The sequence below is a fragment of the Gracilinanus agilis genome, chromosome 2 (assembly GCF_016433145.1).
Source record: "Gracilinanus agilis isolate LMUSP501 chromosome 2, AgileGrace, whole genome shotgun sequence".
Taxonomy (NCBI): domain Eukaryota; kingdom Metazoa; phylum Chordata; class Mammalia; order Didelphimorphia; family Didelphidae; genus Gracilinanus; species Gracilinanus agilis.
In genome coordinates, this window is record NC_058131.1 from 162,636,719 (window position 1) to 162,654,391 (window position 17,673).

Genomic DNA, 17,673 nt, shown 5'->3' on the forward strand with positions numbered 1-17,673 from the left:
AGGCCCTTAAAAAGGCAAATTTAAAAATTATAAGTTTTCTTTCTTTCCCCTCTGTATCTTATTTACCTTTTCAGGTTTCTCTTGATTTTTGTGGTTGGATATCAAACTTTCCATTTAGCCCTGGTCTTTTCTGTGCAAATACCTGGAATTCTTCAATTTTGTTGAATGCCCATACTTTCCCCTGGAAATATATAGTCAATTTTGATGGGTAGTTGATCCGTGGTTGCAGGCCCACCTCTCTTGCCTTTCTGAATATCGTATTCCAAGCCTTGCGATCTTTTAGTGTGGAGGCTGCCAGATCCTGTGTGATCCTGATTGGTGCTCCTTGATATTTGAATTGTTTCTTTCTGGCTTCCTTTAAGATTTTTTCTTTTGCTTGGAAACTCTTGAATTTTGCAATGATATTTCTGGGTGTTTTCCTTTCTTGATCAAATGCCGCAGGTGTTCTATGAATCCTTTCAATGTCTATATTGCCCTCTTGTTGTAGGACTTCAGGGCAATTTTGCTGAATTATTTCTGTTAGTATGGAGTCCAGGTTTCTATTAATTTCCGGTTTTTCTGGAAGACCAATTATTCTCAAATTGTCTCTTCTAGACCGGTTTTCTTGGTCTGTCACTCTCTCATTGAGATATTTCATGTTTCCTTCTATTTTTTCAGTCTTTTGACTTTGTTTTATTTGTTCTTGTTGTCTTGAGAGATCATTAGCTTCTAACTGCTCAATTCTAGCCTTTAGAGACTGGTTTTCAGCTATGATCTTTTGGTTTTCTTTTTCAATCTGGTTCAATTTGCTTATCAGTTCATTTGATTTCTGAGCCTCGCTTTCCAATTGCAAGATTTTACCTTTTAAACTGTTATTTTCTTTCCAGATCTCTTCCATCTTCCTCAGAATCTCAGTTTTGAACTCTTCCATAGTTTGTGAGGAGTTTTCCTTATTTGAGGAGGGTCCGGATGCTTGTTTGTTTTCCTCCTCTGTTTGCTTGGTTGTCTGGATTTTCTCTGTGTAAAAGTTGTGGAGTGTTAAAGACTTCTTTTTCTTGTTGTTATTCTTTCTCTTCTGAGCTTCCTGAGACTGGGTAGCCATCATTAGCCCAGCAGCTTCTCAGGTTTATCCTCGCTCTCAGTGTCTGTCCGCGGTCTATTGGCTCCTGAGGTCTGAGTTCTGGTTTTTTCCAAGGTCCAAGCCCACGGTGGACCCCCTTGCTTGATCCTCTGCCAGAGGTTCCTTTACAAGTCTCAGGGCGCTGCTTCCACAGTCGTATACCCGTCCACGCTGGTTCCCCACTCAGGCTTTAGTTCCTGGCTGTGTCTGCCTCCACCCACGCCTCCGCAGTGCCTGAGCTCTCAGCCCGCGCTCTGCACCCTGCATCTACTCTCTGCTCCCGCGCTCAGATTTCGCATGCGTTTTTTGGCTTATTGGGGTCCTAAATCTTGCTGCTCTCAGGAACAGGCCCCGGAGCTGCCAATGACTCGATGGGTGCCCCAAACTTGCTCTATTTCTTTTTAGCTGGCTTCGGCGCTATTGATGTGTGTGGAGGGGGTGGGGGTGGGGTGGTTGCTCAGCCCGCGATTTAGTGAGAGCTGTTTCACCCCTTTATAGCCTGGAAATGTCTCGATTCCATGTACCTTCCACGCTGTGCCCTGTTGTGGGGTTCCTCCGTTTGTCTGGACTTGTTTTTATGTCCCCTTGAGGAGTTTGGTATGTTTCGGTCAGGAGAGGTTAAGAGCTGCTTCTTACTCTGCCGCCATCTTAACCCGGAACCTATAAATATTTTTATACAAGTAGGTCCTTTCTGCTTTTTAAAAAATCTCTTTGGGATACAGAGCTAGTAGTGGTATTACAAGATTAAAGGATATGCAGAGTTTTATAACCCTTTGGGCATAGTTCCAAATTGCTCTCCAGAAAGGGTTGGATAAGTTCACAACTCCACCAACAATGCATTAGTATCCTGATTGGTCACATCCTTTTCAACATTTATCACTTTCCTTTACTTTCATATTTTACAAGTTATTCTTTAAACATTAGTTCTGTGGTTGTATATAATGTTCTATTGGTTCTACTTGTTTTGCTTTTCATAAATTTCATGTAGGTCTTTTATGGTTTGTTTGTTTTTTTAACCTACTCATCATGTCACAACTTGTTTAACCATTCCCTAATTGATGGACATCCCCTCAATTTTTTTTCTATCTTGAAAAGAGCTGCTATTATAACATATAAGTTCTTTACCCCATTTTTCCTGATCTCCTTGGGAAACATCGAACAGAGGTATTACTGGGTTTATGAGTATACAGTTTTATAAATCTGTAGGCATAATTCCAGATTGCTCTCCAAAATAGTTGAATTAGTTCACTGTCCCATCTATAATGTATTAGTGTATCCATTTTTCTATATCCCCTTCAATATTTATGATCTTTCCCTTTTATCATTTTGGTACAATATGATAGAGGTGAAATGGTATCTCAGAATCGTTTTGATTTGCATTTTTCTAATCAGTTAATGATTTTAAGCATTTTCTTCATATATCCATATATAGCTTTCATTTCTTCAACCAAAAACTTTCTATTCATATCTTTTGACCATTTCTCAATTGGGGAACTGTTCATATTTTTATACATTTGAAAAGATCTATATATGTTTTAGATATGAGACCTCTATCTAAGAAACCTGTGAAATTTCCACCTACTTTTCTGCTTTCCTTCTAATTGTGACTATATTAATTTTATTTGTACAAAACTTTTCAATTTAATGTAATCAAAATTATTCATTTAACGTCTCAAAATGCTCTCTATCTCTTGTTTATTCATAAATTCCCCTTCTATCCCTAAATCTGGTAAGTAATTTGTTCCCTGTTCTAATTTCTTTTATAGTTCCCTTTATGTCTAGGTTGCGTATCCATTTTGATCTTATCTCAGTAAGTGATGTAAGATATTAGTCTATACCTAATTTCTGCCAAACTGCTTTGCATTTTTTCCAACAATTTTTACGAAATAGTGGGTGGGTTCTTATCCCTCAGAGTTGAATCTGTACTTTTTTCAAATTCAAGGTTGTTATAATCTTTTACAATTGTTTGTTGTATGTCTTTTCTGTTCCACTGATTTACCTTTCTATTTCTTAGTACCAGATAGTTTTGGTGATAAAGTTTAAAATCTGATATTTTTAGACCTCCTTCCTTTAGATTTTTCATTAATTCTTTGATGTTCTTGACCTTTTGTTCTTCCAAATTAATTTTATTATTTTTTCCTAGCTCAGTAAAATAATCTTTTTGGCAACTTAATCGGAATAGCATTGAATAAGTAGTTTAGTTTAGATAAGATTGTCATTTTAATTAGGTTGGCTCTGTCTACCCACGAACAATTAATATTTCTCCAATTATTTAAACCTGACTTTATTTGTGTAAAAAATTGTTTTATGATTATGATCATATAGTTCCTAGGTTTGTTTTGGCAGGTCTATAGTTATTATTCTGTCTATGGTTATTTTCAATGGCCTGTTTCTTTATATCTCTTCTTACAGGTCTTTGTCAGTGATATGGAGAAATACTGATGATTTATGTGCGTTTATTTTGTATCCTGCTACATCACTAAAATTATTGATAGTTTCAACTAACTATCTAGTCCTATTTTTAGGATTTCCCAACTATAATCATCATATCATCTGCAAAAAAGAAATAGATTTATTAACTCTTTGCCCATTCTGATTCCTTCTATTTCTTTTTCTTCTTTTATTGCTATGGCTAGCATTCTAATATAATATTAATGATAATGGGCATTCTTATTTCAATTCTAATCTTACTGTGAAGGCTTCTAATTTGTCCCTGTTACAAATAATTCTTGCTGATGGCTTTAGGTAGACACTTTTCATTTTAAAACAATAAATTTTTACCTATGCTTTCTAGTATTTTTAATGGGAATGGGTGTTGTATCTTGTCAAAAGTTTTTTCAGTGTCCATTATATAATCATATGATTCGTGTTACTTTTGTTATTGTTATTATCAATGATGATAATTTTCCTTACATTGAATCCTCCCTGCATTCCTGGTATAAATTCTGCTTGGTCACAATGTATAATCTTTGTGATATATTGCTATGATATTCTAACTAGTATTTTATTTAGGATTTTTGCAACCATATTCATTAAAGAAATTGGTCTATAACTTTTCCTGTTTTTGTTCTTCCTGGTTTTGGTATCAGCACCACACTTGTTTCATATAAGGAATTTGTCAAGGACTCTTTTAACTATTATTTTGAATAATATAAAAATTGGAATTAGTTGCTTTGTTATATATACATATGCACACATATATACATACATATACCTATGTATAGGTATATGTATTAAAACCCTTACCTTCCATCTTAAAATCAACACTGTGTTTTGGTTCCAAGGCAGAAGAGAGATAAGGGCTAGGCAATGGGGGTCAAGTGACTTAACTAGAGTAACACAGCTAGAAAGCGTCTGAGGCCAAATTGGAACCCAGGACCTCTCATCTCTAGACCTGGTTCTCAATCCACTGAGCCACCCAGCTGCCGCTATTTTGTTATATTTTTAATCTATCAGTTGTCCTACCCAGACAGAAAAATCCCAGATTACTCTAATAAATTCCATTCAATTTGCTCTGAAGTACTCATTTCACCTCCTGGATCCCCCTTCCTCTTCTGATATAGATCCGCATCCATGATGTCAGTGCCACACGATGTCACATCACCCCAATCCTCTTTCCAGTGGTGAAAGAAGGAAGCTGTCTTTTGTTCCCCACATCCATTGAGGCTGGGACATGGACATCTGCTTGTTGATATTACAGGGAAATCTGAGCAGCTGGCTAAATATTTGACTAGCAGCAGCAGGAAGTAATAAGAAGCTACAGAGTAACTCCTGATCTAAAAAAGATAGTCATTCACTGAGCAAGGCTTGGCAGAGAGTTCTCAATTATAGCTAGAAGTGAGCGTGATCGGCTCGGACATGTTGCCAGGCTTGGGAGGAAGAGACTCATCTCAGAATACCGTATGAATCACCTCAGCCACTCAGGCATCCAAACACTCCACCTATGTGGAGGACTGTTAACTGAACATCTGAACGTCATCTCTCAGGACTAGAATCCTTTGTTCTTCATCCTTAGCCAGGCAAATGTTTCAATATGTGTTGATAAAGAACATGAAACATGTAATTATGGGAAAATATTTAAAATAAAAATATAATTTAAAAAATGTGTTGAAGCTAACTTTGAGCTCAAAGTAAGAACTACGGAATAAGAGTAAGAACTATTCAGAAATTCATTCTCAAAATGTGGAATGCACTCCCTCTCCACCTCTATCTCCTAAGCTTTTTTTAAACCTCCATCCAGGTCTCTTCCTTTAAAAAGCCCTCTATTTTGCTAGCACTCTCCGCTTCCCCAGCGTTATTATTTATTCAGATTGTTTCTAGTTTGTGTTCATCTGCATGCATTAAAACGGACATGATTCAAAAAATAACATTAAAGAAAAGACATTAGATACTTACTAGCTGTGTGACCCTGGGAAAGTCACAAGCCTGTTGCTTCAGTTTCTTCTATAAAATGAACTGGGCAAGTAAATGGCAAGTCATTCTAATATCTTTGTCAAAAAAAACCCAAACAGGACCAATGGACAAAGCAACAACGTTGCCTTCCTTTGCCTGCTGCACCTTAAGGAGAATGAGGCTCTTCTGTCCAACTTGTAGCTGAAACCTTCCTTGTGTTGTCTCCCTGTTAGAATGTGATCTCCTTTAGAGCAGGGAATAGCTGACTTTTCTATTTGTGTCTCCAGTGCTTATCCCAATACTTTGCATGTAGTAAGTGCTTAAAAAATGTTTTATTCATTCATCTACCAACATCTTTCCCCTCCAGTACAATGTAAACTCCTAGAGAGTTGGAGAGTGGAGGCCATTTCATTTGTGTTTTTATGCCTGATGCCTAGCACAGAGACCTTGGCACATAGGAGAGTGAGGGAATAAGCATTTGTTAAGACTTCTACACTGAGCCAGGCACTGTGCTAAGTGCTTTACAAATATGATCTCATTTAATATTATTTCACTCGATCCTCCCAGCAACCTTGTGAGGTAGGTGCCTTTATTATTTCTATTTTTTTAGTTAAGGATACTGAGGCAGCCAGATTAAGTGGTTTGTCCACAATCACACCTAGGAAGTATCTAATGCTAAATTTGAACCCAGGTCTTTCTGACTTTATGCCAACTACTCCCTGTTCTCTATGCTATCAGCTGCTCAGTTGCTTTGTTAAGCACCTACAGGCTTAATTATTACTCATTGAATGAAGGAACTATTGATATCTGAAATCACAGAAATACTTGCAGATGCTACTGTGAGCTGTATCCTTCCCCCATCCCCTTTTTTATTTGAAGTCTTAAAAAAAAAAGACATGACATTGAAAAAAAATACACCTTACATTTCCATATCACATTGAACCTTCTACTGTGACAAAGGAAAAGTTAGTATAATACAGTGATTACCAAAGTGGGCGCCACCGCCCCCTGGTGGGTGCTGCAGTGATCCAGGAGAACAGTGATGGCCACAAGGTGCATTTATCTTTCCTATTAATTGCTATTAAAATTAAAAAAAAAATAATTTCCAGGGAGCTAAGTAATAGTTTTTTTGGAAAGGGGGCAGTAGGCCAAAAAAGTTTGGGAACCACTGGTATGATAGGACAAGAAAGGGATCAAGTCAGACAGTTCCTATAATGTTCTTTCCCTTCAGTTCTCCATTCCTCTACCAAGAATGTCTTAAAGCCTTTGTGCTTCAGAACCATGACTGTCCATTGCAGTTAATCCGAGTTTTAGTGTTGTTGCCATTTCCTCTATCGAAGTGTGTGTATATTATTTTCAAAGTTCTATTTTCTTCAATTCTGTGAAGTTGACTAGGGATTGAGCTGGGAATATTTGTTAAGAAAAGACAAAAGAAATATAACTGTCTCTAAATATTTGAAGGGCTCTTGTGTAGAAACAGCAATAGACTTATTCATTTGGCCTCAGAGGGCAGAACTGTGTGCAGTCATGAAAGTTACAGAGGTAGAGTTGGGCACAACAGAAGGGAATGTGTCCATGCAATTAGAGGTGTTTTAAGTCCAATAATACCTTTGGAAGAGTGAGTTTTCTATCACTTGAGATCTTCAAACTGAGGTTGGATGACCACTTGTAAGACAATGCAAGAGGGATTTCTGTGCAAATACAATTTGGACTAGATGATTTCCAAGATCTTCTCCAGCTCTGGGATTTTGTAAATCATATTCCACTCAGATATTTTAAATCTACATATTTATAGCAGCTCTCTTTGTGGTGGCAAAGAACTAGAAATTGAGGGGATGCTTATCAATTGGGGAATGGCTAAATAAAATTGTGGTCCAAGGTTTTGATGGAATACTACTGTGCTATATGAAATGATTAACTTAAAAGAAAACATGGAAAGAGCTACATGAAATTATGGAGTGAAATGAATAGAGCCAAGATAACATCATATGTGGCAACAGAGATATTGTTTGAAGAATAACTTTTGTATGTCTACCTCCAGAGAAAAAATTGTTAAATACAAACAGAAAGATATGGCTTTTTATATACATTTAGGGGGGCAAATGAAACTTTCTCTTATGGGGGAGGGGATAGAAGGAAGGAGAACCTGGGAACTTTAATGTAATAAACAAATAGATAAATAGCGTTGGTTTTTTTTTAAAGAGCTAATTGTTGGCAAGCAATTATTCTTCTGCACAACTCTCAAGCTTCATTTTCACCAAGTGGTTCAGTAACTGCTTTGTAAGGGCAGTTAGGCCTCCAAAACATATCATCTGTTCTAAAAACCTATATAGAAAGAGACTTGGGCAATACAGTCTGATGAGAGATAAGCATTGATGAAAGCCAGCTGAGAGTCAGTGTATCTTTGCTTAGTATAATCACTCCTTCTTTTCCCCCCTCTTCCCTGGTCCTGCCTTCCTGCCTCTGACGTAGGATGATGAATGTCTAAAGGGAACCTGTTGGAGGCTCCAATTAATTCTTTGTGGGAAAGGATACTCACTGTCAACTAAAAGGCAATAATAAATCCACCCATACTGCCAGTTTCATAGAACAGAGTTTCTGCAATTAACAGTTAGTACTTCATGTTACAATGTGCTTTCAGGTAAGAGTTTTATTCTTTTGTACATAATGCTATCCTTGTTTGTGATTCCTATCCAATAGAGGAGAAGAATTTTACTTAAAATCTATGTTGTTATTTTACTTACTCCCTACTTTACCCTTGTCCCCTATTTTCTGGGTATTTCTCATCTCACTCTCGCCCTTTTCTCTTTTCTTGGTCTCTATATCTCTGTCTTTGTCTCTTTGTGCCTCCGTTTTATTTTGTATCTCTTGGGCAGCTTTTCTGAATCCTGATCTCTGCATATGAATGAGAATCATAACTAAATTCATGAAGTTCTCTGCAAAAAGTTATTTATTCGTTTAACTTTATTTTTTATTGGGGAAAGGATTCTGGTTCTAGCATAGAAGTTAAGGCTGTTATTGTCAAATAGTAGATAAACTGTTGAACTTGAAGTCAGGAAGCCTCATGTTCATATCTTTTCCTTGTTGGCTATTAGCTGAATGACCACAGATAAGTCACTAATTCTGAGACTAAGTTACTTCATCTCTTAAATTAAAAGGTTGGACTAGATGTCTTCTAAGATTGCCTCTAGCTCTAAATCTATGATCCTGCCTCAATCAATTGTAAACCAATTGATCCAGGGGGTATTCTACAGTTTTAGGAATGTTTCACTTTTCTGTCATTTTCTTAGAACAGACCATATTTACTTACATTTGAGGAAAACAAATTATTGTTTGGATCTCAGGGCAATTCTTTTTTTTTTGTTTAACTACTTACTTTCTGTCTTAGTAACAACTCCAAGACAGAAGGGCAAGGGCTAGGCAATTGGGGTGAAGTGATTTTCCCAGGGTCACATAGCAAGGAAGTGTCAGATCAAATTTGAACCCAGGTCCTCCTGCCTCCAGGTCTGGCACTCTATCCACTGACCAGCTAGTTGCCTTAGGGCAGGTTTGAGGTTGCCTTATTCATTTGGATCTTTGCCCAAACAAATAATCATTATCTGTCCCTGACAAAACCTAACTGATCTTATTTTCATTTTAAAATTGTTTCTTGCAGGCTACCTGAGTCATTAAAGTAAAAAGACTCATAGGAATATGAAATTTGCTCCCAGAAACTATTGAATCAGCAACTATTTAATGTATGATTGTGAATCAGGATAGGATAATGACATGAAATCTTTAAAAAAAAATTAAGCTGACCTTAAGATTCTGTATTTTAGTTACATCAAGTAATAGACTCTATCTCAGAAAGGTCTGATGATTCTTAGCCTCTGCTTGTAGCTCTCCTTCTACCAAGTAAAAAAGCACCAGGATCTAGTGAAAAGGGAATTGATCTGAGATATAGAAGCCTTGAGTTTGTTCTAACTCTGCTATTAAGTAGCTATATGACCTTGGGTAAATCATTTCCCTTCTTTTGTTCTTAGCTTTCTCACTGGTAGAGCAGAAGTGGAGAAGGATGTATTAAATTTGATGACTGCTGAGATCCTCTCCAAAGCTTTGATGAATTTTGTGAACTAATTTGTAATTGATTTTGATCTCTCATTCTCCTTAGTATGAGGATTAGTCCATTGCTTACCAAGATGGGCTCTGAGATCCAAGAAGAACAAATGGCAATTATTAAGGAGAATTTGTAGAAACAAACTCAAAGTTAGATGAATTAAATATTTTAAAGTTAAATATAAGGGGCAGCTGGGTAGCTCAGTGGAGTGAGAGTCAGGCCTAGAGACAGGAGGTCCTAGGTTCAAACCCGGCCTCAGCCACTTCCCAGCTGTGTGACCCTGGGCAAGTCACTTGACCCCCATTGCCCACCCTTACCAATCTTCCACCTATGAGACAATACACAGAAGATAAGGGTTTAAAAAAAAAGTTAAATATATAAAAATAAATTAATGGGCTTGAAATCCATTACACTTTGGATAGATATCTAATAGAGAAATTTGGCAGAAGTAGGCTTCTTCCCATTCTCACGAAGGAAATGGGAGACATGTAATTGTGATAGAATTAATTAGGTTCTGGTGTCAGGGTTGGGCAGGGGAGCCAACAACAGATTCGACTTTCTACCATGTTCTAGGCTATCTTCTGTTTTTCTTGCCGATGGCTGAGAGAGGGGAGAGAGTCTCGAAAACTGGTTTTGGTGGTGGTATTTGTGGCACTCCTTCTGGACAACATGTTACTGACTGTGGTGGGTATGTTCTGGGGTCATCTGTGGGCAGGATGAAGTTGTTCTGTTATCTCATCTATCTATGTTGGTCACTTCTCTCACCACAGGAATACTGGTCCAGAGGTTGCTGTGGTTTAAGAGGGAAGGATGAAGACTGGTGCTTTTTAAGCATGCCAAGTGGAGGCAGTCAGCAAAAGGGTAGATGGGTGTCAAGGGAACTTCAGAGAACAGAAAGATGAGGGTTAAAGAAAAACCCGGGACTAGGCAAAATTGTGAAGTTCACCAATAACTCCATTCCCATCCTTTTATTCCTCCTTGATCATTCTCGCAAAGTATCCTGTAGGTTTATACTCTCTCCTTTCCCCATCCCCCAGCTGCCTCTAACTTCTAAATATGGGCTTCTATCAGAGATTATCTATCCTACTCTATGGATTTTCCCAGATGATATTCCAACAAATTCATTTGACTAGCTTTGTTTCCCCACTCCAGATTATAACCAAATAATCTACCTTCCATGAAATAAGAAATGCTAATATGTTGTCATTTCTGGGTAACATACTTTTTGACAGTGGTCTCCTGGACATTTTATCAAAACATCTTATCTAAGTCCGAAGGAGCAACTCTAAAGGTGAATGTTTTTAGGCACAACGGGAGCCAGAATATTTTCAGGTAGGCAGATTTTGTTGCAGGCACCCTTTCAAATCTCATCATGTTGGCCTACTTTATATACACAAGTAGCCCTCTCTTACAGCTTTTCATGTATGTCAGATAGTGGCAGAATCACAACCTATCCTGTCATCTGTCACCTACCCTGTCACCTACTATTTGTCCTTACTTGTGTTCTAGTGCCCATCATACCAACCTTCCTTTATGCAACTGAATTCAAAGGTACCAACGTGTCAGAAAGTTTTCCCTTTGGCAGAAGTGTTCCAGAGATTCTCCGAAATGCAGACTTTTCCTCCATCTTTTCCTACTTTGATAATACTACTGTGGTGATTGAAGAAAGCACACACAAAGGAAAGGAAAGGATAAATGGTACCTTTGGCACCCTACCTCCACAAGTCATTAGACCTAGCGTTGCCCCTAGGAACAATTGTCTGCAAGGTACCGAGTTCCTGGAGGAGGAGAATCTACGAGTTGGACTCCTTTTTGCCTCAAAAGCCATAATGCAACTTCTGGTCAACCCATTTGTGGGGATCCTCACAAACAGGTATTTTAATGGGGAATGCAACATCCCAAAGTGGTTGGGAACTCAGACAGGAAATAGATATCATTTATTTCTATTGAGACTTTTTTTAAATAAGTTAGAGGGAGAATTTGGGGAACTTTAGCATTTCTGATCCTAGGGAGCAAAGAGAACTTTTGAATAATTATAATAATGAAATGAAATATTTAAGTTTTAAGCCTGAAACGAAGATCTGCTTGCAGTATCCAGTGGCTTTATGCCTTCCAAACTCTTAATCTGGTCTGAACCATGTCAAGTGGGACCTTTAAACAACAAGGAGTTGGGAATAGAAGGGATTTCACTGTCATGATTTCCATTAAGTGCTACATTTATAAATACACATACATGTATATACACACAGACAGATATGTGTATACCTGTACATGTACATGCGTGTATGTATATATGTGCCATCTTGTCATGCTCTCCTTTCTGGGGGAGAGAAATTACAAAATCTGAGGATGTTCTCTATGCACTTTTCCATACATTCCATGCATTCATGTTACAGGAAGGATTAGCACGTCCATTTGTGTATGTGTGTGGGAGACTATCTAGTACATGAATCTAGATCCATGACCAAATTTTGCTAAATTGCCATACAAGTACAAATACTTCCCTCACTGTCATCATACTTACTCTTTTTGATTTTAGATGTATGTGTTTGCATGCATGTATGTACCTATAACATATGCAAACTCGCTCCAACATGAAATTACTGTTTTTGCTTCCCTCTTAGGATTGGCTATCATATTCCTATGTTTGCTGGCTTTGTCATCATGTTTCTCTCTACAGTCAGTAAGTCCTGGCCATCTCTTCTCTGGCAACCTTCAGTTCTATTTTGTGAACCCCAAATAATAAGGCAGGGTCTAATTATTGCAAAACAGAATCAGGAATTTTAAGTTGAGGTCCTTGAATATATATCTGAACTTTTTGCTTGGTGGGAGATGAGGCAGGGAAGGGGCAGGAAGAGAAAAGCAAAGGTTTGCCACTTCTGTACACCCATTTTGGCAATGTAGCATTATTGGAATTTGGGAAGAGTAGCCCAACCCCGGAACAAAGGAGAGACACAGTGGGGATGGCAAGTGGGAATGAAAAGATGGAAAGTAGGGAGGGACAACTGGAACTCCATTATCTCTGACTTGGGAAATCATGATTACTTTTGAAATGTGGAACATATGTAGTCAGCTGTCTGTGTGTGCTCATATCTCTCTATCTATATAATGCCTCGGGCAGGGATAGCATAAGAATATTATGTCTTTGGAAAGGACAAGTTACAAATTGATACTTAAAGTGAAGGTTGATGAACAGAGAATGCAATTATAGCTAATGGTAAATTTCCAGAGAGTCAACCAACAGCCAGGATAAAATTGAAAAAGTCATAGGCAATTGAAGTATTATAAAAAGTGAAAGAGAGAGACAAATAACCTCTTAGAAACAAATGTTGTATTTCTAATAAAAGGGAGATTTAAGGAAAACAAATAATGAAATGAAAATAATACCAAGGATCAAAGACTGGGTGATTGATTTTTTAAAAAACACTTATCCTTCCATCTTAGGATCACTACTGTATATTAGTTCTATGGCATAAGAGTAGGTAAGGGCTAGGCAAAGGGGGTTAGGTGACTTACCCAGGGTCACACAGCTAGAAAGTGTCTGAGGCCAGATTTGAACCCAGGATTTCCCATCTCAGTCTTCCATTGAGTGGTTTTCCATCTACTGAGCCATTTAGCTGCTCCCTGGGAGATTAATTTGTTTGTGTTTTTTTTTCTCCAGATTTAAATATTTTATTTTTTTAGAAAAATTTTCCATGGTTTCATGATTCCTGTTTTTACTTTCCCCTTCATCTTCCCCCTTTATTCCCTCCTCCCCCCCTATATCCAATGCGCATTTCCACTGGTTTTAACCTGTGTGATCAGTCAAGACTATTTCCATATTATTGATAGTTGCATTGGTGTGGTCATTTAGTGTCTACATCCCCAATCATGTCTGCCTCAACCCATGTGTTCAAGCAGTTGTTTTTCTTCTGTGTTTCCTCTCCTGCAGTTCTTCCTCTGAATGTGGGTAGCGTTCTTTTCCATAAATCCCTCAGAATTGTCCTGGGTCATTGCATTGCTGCCAGTACAGAAGTCTATTACATTCAATTTTACCACAGTGTATCAGTCTAGGAGATTAATTTGTGACCAGCCAAACTGTGAAACAGGTGCTATTAAAGGGCAATTATGATGGTTGCTTATAAGCTCAAAAAGCAAATAAGGTGTAGCGAATTGAAAGCTGGGTTTGGAGCCCAGAAAAACCTGGGTTTGGATCCTATCTTATATGCTTCCCAGTTGAGCAACCCTGGGCAAGTCTTGTAGCCTTCGTGAGTCTGTTTTCTGATATGCATAATAGAGTTAATAATAATAAGAGTACAACACAGGATTATATTAAGGATTAAAGGAAATAATGCATGTAAATACCTTTATAAGAATTCTCTACACCTAATCCACTTTCTCCTTTCTCTTTTTCCTGTCTCAGTTTCCTAAAGTTTTTTTCCCCATTTTCCTTTTTTACCCTCTCAATAATCAACTTTCACAGACACTTATTGTTCACCTATTATGTGTGGAGGAGCACTTTACCATTTTTACATCTTTGTATACCTACCACCTAACCCTATGTTTATTTACCTCCTTTCTTTTCTTTCTTTCTTTTCTTTCTTTCTTTCTTTCTTTCTTCCTTCCTTTCTTTCTTTCTTTCTTTCTTTCTTTCTTTCTTTCTTTCTTTCTTGCTTGACCTGTAATTTCATTGGCATGGGCTCTCCTAATGTAGAAATTACTTTTGTTAATACAAATTGATGTCACCCATAATTTATAGTCTTAGACCTTTAACTGAGGCACTGAAAAGCTAATTTAACCATGTCTAAACAGTCAATATGTGTCAGAAGTTGAACTCAAACTCAGTCAGGTCTTCTTAACACCAAGACTGGCCACCATCTCCTATACCAGGAGGCCTTTTTTACTCTGCATACTAGATGTTTAATCAATATTTGTTGATTTCATCTAGCATCTACTGTGCTCTCAAAACCATGCTACTTACTATAGAGAAAAAAATGTATTATTAAATCTCAGATTCAAATGGTGTTTTTATTTTGAGTTTGGAGCTCTTATTTTTTTGTGGGTTTGTATGTGTGTGTGTGTGCATGTGTGTGTGTGTGTGTGTGTATGTGTGTGTTTTAAACTCTTACCTTCTGTCTTAGTATCAGTTCCAAGACAGAAGAGTAGCAAAGGCTACTTATTTGTACTATTGATCTCTGAAGTTCTTTCTTTCTTTGATTTTTCAATGCATTAACATGTTTAGTCTGAGCAAAGAGATAGACTTGGAGACTGTAAAAAGATTCATTTCCCAGGAGGCAGTTGGGCTGACAACTTTGCTAGATGTTAAGTGATAACAGTGAAATGAATAAGGTTAAGGGAAATTTTCACATAGAAGATACAACTTAATCTGAGCCTTAAAGGATGAATAAGATTTGAAATGGGTAGAGAAGGGGAACAGGACATTCAAGGAAGGACAAGGATGTGAGTGACTAAAAGAACTAAAGCTATGATGATGCTTAGGCTTGAAGTAATTTCTATAATAATAATAATAGTAGTAATAATGAATAAGTTAAGCACAGTGAAGAGATAGATTAAAAGTGTACAAAAATACTCAGGGAACAAGTAGACCTAATTTCACTAAGTAATAATAATGGTTAAAAATAAGTATTTGTTTAATATCAATCATCAGACAATAACATTTAAGAACTTACTGCATGCCAAGCACTGTACTAAGCATTTGGGATACAAAAAACCTGGGAAATTAAATTATCAAATATTGACCTACTATGTGCAGGCACTGCTAAGTGCTAGAAATATAAAGAAAGGCAAAAAATAGTCCCTGTTCTCAAGGATCTCATAGTTCAATGGGGAAGGCAGCATGTAAGCAATTATGTACAAACAAAATCTATCCTGAAGAAATTGGAGATGATCTCAAAGGAAGGCACTAGCATTAAAAAGGACAGGGTAAGGATTCTTGATAAAAGTGAGATTTTAGCTGAGAAATGAAGGAAGCTGGGGAAAGAAGGGGGATAGAAACAATGAGCTAGAGAATTCCATTCTTTCAGGAACAGCCAATGAAAATGCCCAGAGTCAGGAGATGGAAAGCCTTTCTAGAGGAATAGCAAGAAGGCTAGTGTCAACAGATCAAAGAGTAAGTAAAGTGAAGTAAGGTATAAGAAGCCTGGAAAGGGAGATTATGAAGAGCTTTAAAAACTAAATAAAGGCTCTTGTATTCAATCTTTGAGGTAATAAATAGGGAGCAACTAGAGCACTGGGTGGGTGGGTGGGAGCGTAACATGATCATACTCATGGTTTAGGGAAGATCATTTTGATAGCTGAGTAGATGATGGACTAGAGTGAAGAAATGCTTGAGGTAGAAAATAACAATAGTCCAAGTAGGACATGATTAAGGGCCTTCCCCAGGGTTGTGGCAGTGCCAGAGCACAGAAGGAGAAGTATAAGAGAAATATATAAGAGAAGGTAGAATTGAAGCACTTGCCAACAGATTGGATTTGAGGGTTGAGATTGACTCAAGGCTGATTCCTTGGTTGGCAAAGGCAAAACCTCAGTCTTTGCTCTAAATGAGCTCACATTCAAATAAAATTGAAAGCAGTTAATCTCTAGATGCGTATGAAATAGCTAAGATCCCAGATCAAAACTACAAACTACTCCACAGATGACATCCACATAAACTCAAACACTAAGTTGTTGACAAAGAAGCTTAAGTCAAATGGCTTAGCCATGCAGATTTGTTTATGGAAATGGAAGGGTTTATGAGAGTGATTTAAGATTGTGTCATTGCCACCAGAAACCGAAAAACTGATATCCTCATGGGACCCAGACTTGTTACTTGATGAAGATTGTACAATGAAATGATGGGCACTGGGCCACAGCAGGTCATGAATATTTTGTATCTACCGGATATCTAGAAAAATAGGATCAGATGGCTAGAATTATACACCAGAAATTTGCTATCCTCTGTAAGTTATTAGACATCAAATGCCCTCACTACAAATACAAACCTCCAAATATCTTTGGGAATTCAATAAATTGTACAGGAACCATATCACTATTATAGATAAAACTGTTGTCTGTAACTATTCAGGCATAATACCAATCCATAAAAAACTAAGACCATTTTTAACAGCTGTCACCATGCTAAGTACTCCAAACTCCATGGAATGAAAATATCTCGAATATATAGACCTTGCTAAAGAAATTAAAACCATATTGGAATAGGATGAGGCATATGTCATCCCTGTCAGACTATCAGAAGATGCATTATGTGAGTTTACAAAAAAAAATGTACACCCCAATAATCTCATTCAATTACATTTGATCCCCCTGTGCATACAGCATTTAGTTGTAAAAGAATAGTAGTAGGGGCAGCTAGGTGGCTTAGTATATAGAGTGCAGGCCTGGACACAGGAGGCCGGGTGTTCAAACTTGGCCTCAGACTTCCTAGTTGTGTAACTGGGCAGATCACTTAACTCCAACTGACTAAGCTAAGCCCTTTTTGCTCTTCTGCTTAAAACCAATGCTTGTATCAACCCTAAGGCAGAAGGTGTGGATTAAAAAAAGAAGAAAAAGAAAAAGAAGAATAACAGAATGGCAACATGTCTTCAGGCCATTTCTCTATGAAAGTCATCAAAAAGATGAAAATGAGATAATAATAGTTTAAACACACACATTTCAATATATTTTATTGATATAATTTAATTTTTTATTTTCTAAATTTCCTCTGTCCTTACCCTCCCACAGAACTATCTGTTATAATTAAGTTGGTTTTATTTTGTAAGAAGAGGAAACAAATTTAAATAAAACTAGAAAAAAATTCTCTATTTTATAATGACATTTATTAACTAATTAAATTATTATATAGTATAAAATATTACAAATTATTAATAATTTAATAATAAGAATACCAATGGACCTCCACCTCTGAAAAGGATCAGGGAAAGGCTACTTCTCATATCTCATCTTTGGGAACAAATTTATTCTTTATAAAGTCACAACTTTCAGTTTCAATTGTTTTATGGTGGTTGTTCTTTCTATTTACATTGTTGTAGTTGTGTACATTGTTTTCCTAAATCTGCTTATTTCATTTTACATGTCTTTCCATAATTCT

At 37.1% G+C, this 17,673-nt stretch overlaps 1 protein-coding gene across 2 annotated transcripts in view; it reads left to right on the plus strand.

The window, feature by feature from the left end:
• The first annotated feature begins 8,120 nt into the window (after positions 1-8,120).
• Positions 8,121-17,673, plus strand: part of SLC18A1 (solute carrier family 18 member A1) — a 29,401-nt gene continuing 19,848 nt past the window's right edge. The window contains exons 1-4 of one of the 2 annotated variants that reach the window (XM_044660827.1): positions 8,121-8,132; positions 10,161-10,275; positions 11,097-11,460; positions 12,212-12,270. In XM_044660827.1, the coding sequence (XP_044516762.1) occupies positions 8,121-8,132; positions 10,161-10,275; positions 11,097-11,460; positions 12,212-12,270 (550 nt within the window). Of the gene's footprint in view, positions 8,133-10,160; positions 10,276-11,096; positions 11,461-12,211; positions 12,271-17,673 lie in introns of those variants that run through there. The other variant, XM_044660828.1, reaches the window with a different exon arrangement.